The 5,679-nt window shown below is 29.3% G+C and overlaps 1 protein-coding gene across 1 annotated transcript; it reads left to right on the top strand.

Annotated features, from left to right (window-relative positions):
* Window positions 1-1,363: 1,363 nt before the first annotated feature.
* On the top strand, window positions 1,364-5,600 carry LOC132757607 (uncharacterized). The gene is made up of 4 exons (XM_060748929.1): window positions 1,364-1,528; window positions 3,363-3,489; window positions 4,175-4,353; window positions 5,113-5,600. Exons 1-4 carry the CDS (start codon window positions 1,483-1,485, stop codon window positions 5,256-5,258), a joined length of 498 nt encoding a protein of 165 aa, XP_060604912.1. The 5' UTR covers window positions 1,364-1,482; the 3' UTR covers window positions 5,259-5,600.
* Window positions 5,601-5,679: the final 79 nt, after the last annotated feature.

Genomic DNA, 5,679 nt, shown 5'->3' with positions numbered 1-5,679 from the left:
TCATAAAATCATAGAGCATAGAACAAAAATAAAAAGGTTAAAACAAAAGAACTTTCATGGATCAATGATATATTTTTAAACAATAGGTAAGTCATGACGAGTATGTATATTACGTATATACACGTACAAAACTAAACAATTTTAAAAATCAATATTTCAATTCTTTAATATGTATATATTTATCTTCTTTTATGAAGACACTTGTAATATCTTTTACAATGAAATCATAGTTTCTTTTGTATAACTGTAGAGATTTTCTTCTATATAATTCATTACAGACTAACCACTTTTTCAAGTTTTAGAAACGATTAAATTTGAGTTTTATGTTTTCTAGGATTAAACTTTTATTTGTATTTATCATTTATACTGTATCTGTTATTGTAGGGATTTCAAATTAGTACTGTTCACTATAATTGTATGGATTTCAAATTATAACTTTAAATTTTCTCGCTAAGATTGCTATTTAGAAATGGTTTTATCATTGAAGGTATTTCAAATAAGTTCTGTTAACTATAATTGAAGGGATCTAAAATTGGAAATTTAAATTTTCTCTAACAATTTCTATTTAGAAATGCAACTATTATTGAAGGGATTTCAAATTAGTACTACTCACTATTATTGTAGGGATTTTGATTTAGATAGAACTGTTAAAAAGATCTCAACTAAAGAATGTTTTATGGATTAATGGACATCCAGTTAAGATAAAATTATTGTTTACGTATATATTTAAACAGTACTTTTTTGTTTTTACTATATTTGAAAGAAATCGTGTCCCATTTTATAACTTAACACTTTATCGTACTGATTTTTGTTATATCAAATTTTCATAAATATTTTATAAATTTTCCCCCTAACAATGGGGCAACAAAACATGATACAATAATAAACCTTATGTTATCATCTCCGTTCTCGTGTTTCAAAACAAAAAACGGAGATGTTTTAGGCAACAAGGTGTTAAGTTACTACATGTATGTAATGAGAGAGATTTCAAAATCAGCCAGCAGGAAAAGTCTGATCAATGCTAGTAATACAGTTCTGTAATGACATAAGTTTAGTTAAACATCAAAACCTTCCAAAACTGAGATTTCTTAATAAGCTATAGGTCTAGTATTTTGTGCTTTAAACAACTAGTGTATTTAGAATAAAATTATGTTACTGTATTGAAATATAGATACACTTGTCTTGATAGCACAGTATACAGTATTTATATTTATATACAAATATGACCTTATTTCTCTAATCTAGGTTATATCGTTAACTTTTTAAATCAGTCGAGTATAACAAATATTTTCATCCATTAAATATCTCCGTGTACCCGTATTTAGCTGATTCATGGTGTACGTAAATATAGAACATTATAATGTTTACATAAAACACGACACATATATCGTCTTATGTAAAACGATAGAAAGTTTGGACGAACGTATTTTCTCTATTTTCTGTTTTAGATACTCGAAATTAAAATATATAAATATACCAAACATGGACTATAAAGAATGGAGTTTTGTTGTACTTATTATTTTGGAAGGTAATTAAAAGGTTTATTAAACGTATAAATTTATCTTTTAAATTGTTTCTTTAATGGTTACTCAAGATTTTAACTTCCGTTTACATTTGTTATTTTTGTAACATTGACTATTGGTCGTTGAAAATGAACAACTAAACTAGCCTTAGACAAGAGATACATGGTCATTGTATTGTTTGAGTTTAAACTAGCCTTATATAAGGGTTACATGATTATTTTATTGTTGGAGTATAAAGAAGCCTTGTATGAGGGTTACATGGTTAGTGTATTGTTTGAGTATAAATACCCTTGTATGAGGGTTACATGGTTAGTGTATTGTTTGAGTATAAACTAGCCTTATATAACGGTTACATGGTTATTTTATTGTTGGAGTATAAAGAAGCCTTGTATGAGGGTTACATGGTTAGTGTATTGTTTGAGTATAAATACCCTTGTATGAGGGTTACATGGTTAGTGTATTGTTTGAGTATAAACTAGCCTTATATAACGGTTACATGGTTATTTTATTGTTGGAGTATAAAGAAGCCTTGTATGAGGGTTACATGGTTAGTGTATTGTTTGAGTATAAACTAGCCTTATATAAGGGTTACATGGTCATTGTATTGTTGGAGTATAAAGAAGCCTTGTATGAGGGTTACATGATTATTGTATTGTTGGAGTATAAATACCCTTGTATGAGGGCTACATGGTTATTGTATTGTTTGAGTATAAACCAGCCTTGTATGAGGATACATGGTCATTGTATTGGTAGAGTAAAAACTAGCCTTGTATGAGGGTAACATGGTCATTGTATTGTTGGAGTATAAAGAAGCCTTGTATGAGGGTTACATGATTATTGTATTGTTGGAGTATAAATACCCTTGTATGAGGGCTACATGGTTAGTGTATTGTTTGAGTATAAACCAGCCTTGTATGAGGATACATGGTCATTGTATTGTTGAAGTATAAACAAGCCTTGTATGAGGGTTATATGGTCATTGCTTTGTCGGAGTATAAACAAGCCTTGTCTGAGGGTTATATGGTCATTGCTTTGTTGGAGTATAAACAAGCCTTGTCTGAGGGTTATATGGTCATTGCTTTGTCGGAGTATAAACAAGCTTTGTCTGAGGGTTATATAGTCATTGCTTTGTCGGAGTGTAAACAAGCCTTGTATGAGGGTTATATGGTCATTGCTCTGTCGGAGTGTAAACAAGCCTTGTATGAGGGTTATATGGTCATTGCTTTGTCGGAGTGTAAACAAGCCTTGTATGAGGGTTATATGGTCATTGCTTTGTCGGAGTGTAAACAAGCCTTGTCTGAGGGTTATATGGTCATTGCTTTGTCGGAGTGTAAACAAGCCTTGTCTGAGGGTTATATGGTCATTGCTTATTCGGAGTGTAAACAAGCCTTGTATGAGGGTTATATGGTCATTGAATTGTTGAAACATAAGCTAGCCTTGTATGATCATTGTATTGTTTGTGTTTTACTTTTAGGATAGTTACCATACTTTCTTTTTTTTTACATTAAACTATTAATTTTAAAAAAGTCAAAAGGCTTTGCCAGTGCACCTACTTTCAACAAACATAAAACTTTCACTTTCTACATTATTAAAACTATAACAGAAACTATAATAATAGTTACTTTAACCACAATAAGACTTTAACCTTTTATAATATTAAACAATAAATATAGTTACTTTTACCACAATAAAACTTTAACCTTTTATAATATTAAACAATAAATATAGTTGATTTTACCACATTAAGACTTTAACTTTTTATTATACTAAAATGTTACAATTATTACTTTTATCACACTTAAGATTATCACATTATACAATATTAAATTATTATTTTAGAGTTTGTTGGGATTGTTGCGGGAACCACTTGCAGTTACATTTCATCTACAGGTGTCAGAAAATACACATTCTGTATGCAAAAATGTTGTGAACGCGGAAATAAAAGTTATTCTAACGTGTGCTGCACGTAAGTTTCTTCATTTCAAGTTGATTATATTTCTACAAATGTATATAAACTAAACATTATTTGAAATATGAACGGAAATCTGAATATTATATAAGTTACTTAGTAACACTTTTATACGATTCCTTAGTTACTCTTTGGTCAGTCAGGTATGTAAATTACTGATTCCATCAGAGGTTTTTATCTCTTAACATATCTTGAAGTGATATTATACGTATATTTTACTTGTTTGATAAGGTATGAAAAAACTATGAGTACTTTGAATTTAGATTATCATCTTGTAAATCAAACAATATCATAAAATAATCGCACGAGTTGCTGATATTCCTTCATGTCAAGATATAAGAATGTCCATGATCAAAATGTTTCCAAAAATGTTATTTTGACATTGAAACATTTTTTAATTTAATATTTATCTCGTTAATGTAGAAAGAATGAGTGTATTCAATCAGTTACAGTATGTGACACCCTGTGAACGGTTATCTATAATAAAGCTGTTATTTTGTATAATATACTATGTTATATCAATATTATAAATAAACGCTATACTGGGGTTTATATACGTATATACCATGTATTGTTAGGTACATTGACTTATTGTGAAAAAGACCCCAGGTTTTATACATCTAGATATCTAACGTTTATATTGATATATTAGACATAAACTATAATGTATTGTATATTTCAGATATGACGGTGAGAATCAAGTATATTTGGGAGCTGGCATGGCAACACTTATTGTTATATCTGTATTTGTAATCTGTTTTGTATATGTTTGTTGTAAAAATCGTATACAGAGGTTACATACTCGTGTTAGAACACGGTCACAATCTGGAACACCAAATCAACCTGAAACAACAATACCAAGTAATTTCTATTTCATAAATTCCTATCATTTTCTAAATATCACTCGCACATGAAACGAATGAAGGTATATCAACTGTTCTAATTGATATGTACCAACAGATATATTTTACATTTGTTATTTTTCGTACGACATTTACATCAAAGTAAAGATAGAGTCACACATAAACGACCCGGGGTTATTTGATATGTGTCTAGCTATAAAACACATACGTTTAAATTTTTTTTCGACCATAGTGAAGAATTTGTTACAGGATTTTACCATATGTTTTGTACTGACATTATACAGTGTTTTATAGGTAAAAACTTGCCTCTCATTAACATGTTCGTTCGTCCGTCAAGGACAAGCAATCTTAAATTACTATATGTAGTAACAGAACATTTGATATCTAACAAATATTTGTAATAAAGATATAACATAATGTCCTATACATTTTATTGTTGATACAAAGGACCTTTCCTGTGTACAATTTTACTTGCAGGCTTACCAATTGCTACTTGTTATGACAAAGAATAGAATAGATGGGGCTTAATTACTTTAATGACTGCTATAACCTGGGAGACATTTTTTTTCTAATTAGAATGTAAACATCAGAAGAAGATATAAAAAGAAAGAAAATAATATCTATATTAAAGCAATATTCAAAAACTGTACATATTGAACAATAAATACAACATATGTAATAATGTATAACATATGTATAGTATGTTTACACCATTGATGATCAGTTTATATTTTACCATAACCTTACTTTATTTCAGCTGTCAGTTTGCAAGTGGAACCCTTACAGCCACCGGCCTATGAAGCTTTACCACCACCTTACTATAGTGTTGCACCAGGAACCAGTGATAAAAAATACGAGTTTTCTTCTTTACATAACGAACCTCCACCCGCGTATACACCATAACATTTCGTGTGAATATTAAACCATAACCTGAGATATTTCCATGTCTTTTCAACTGTAACGCACGTGATCACGTGATAAGAAATCTTGCACTAAAAAACAACGTAATTTATCGTTTTGAGGTTTAAGTTTTTTTATGAACTTTTCGCCATGTCGACATTAACCAACAAACTTTTTACATCGTTCTTTCTTTTTATTTAAATATATCTTCCGGTTATTTTGTTTTAAGAATAATCGGTATGCTTGTTTTTCTTTCAATTGACGGAGAAGTTTAATTGTTTATATAAATTTGTTAAAATTATGTATACATGTATATTTATTTGTAATAAACATTATAATATGTTACTCTCTTCGTTTGTATGCGATCCTATAGTTAAATTAGAACATCTGAATTTTCTTCCCTTTTGTTGAATAAGGTCTACCC

Source organism: Ruditapes philippinarum, unplaced genomic scaffold, assembly GCF_026571515.1.
Source record: "Ruditapes philippinarum isolate M1 unplaced genomic scaffold, ASM2657151v2 ctg2174_1_1_1_1, whole genome shotgun sequence".
Lineage (NCBI taxonomy): Eukaryota > Metazoa > Mollusca > Bivalvia > Venerida > Veneridae > Ruditapes > Ruditapes philippinarum.
The sequence above is the reverse complement of the archived record's forward strand: the minus strand, read 5'-3'. Positions and strand labels throughout refer to the sequence as shown.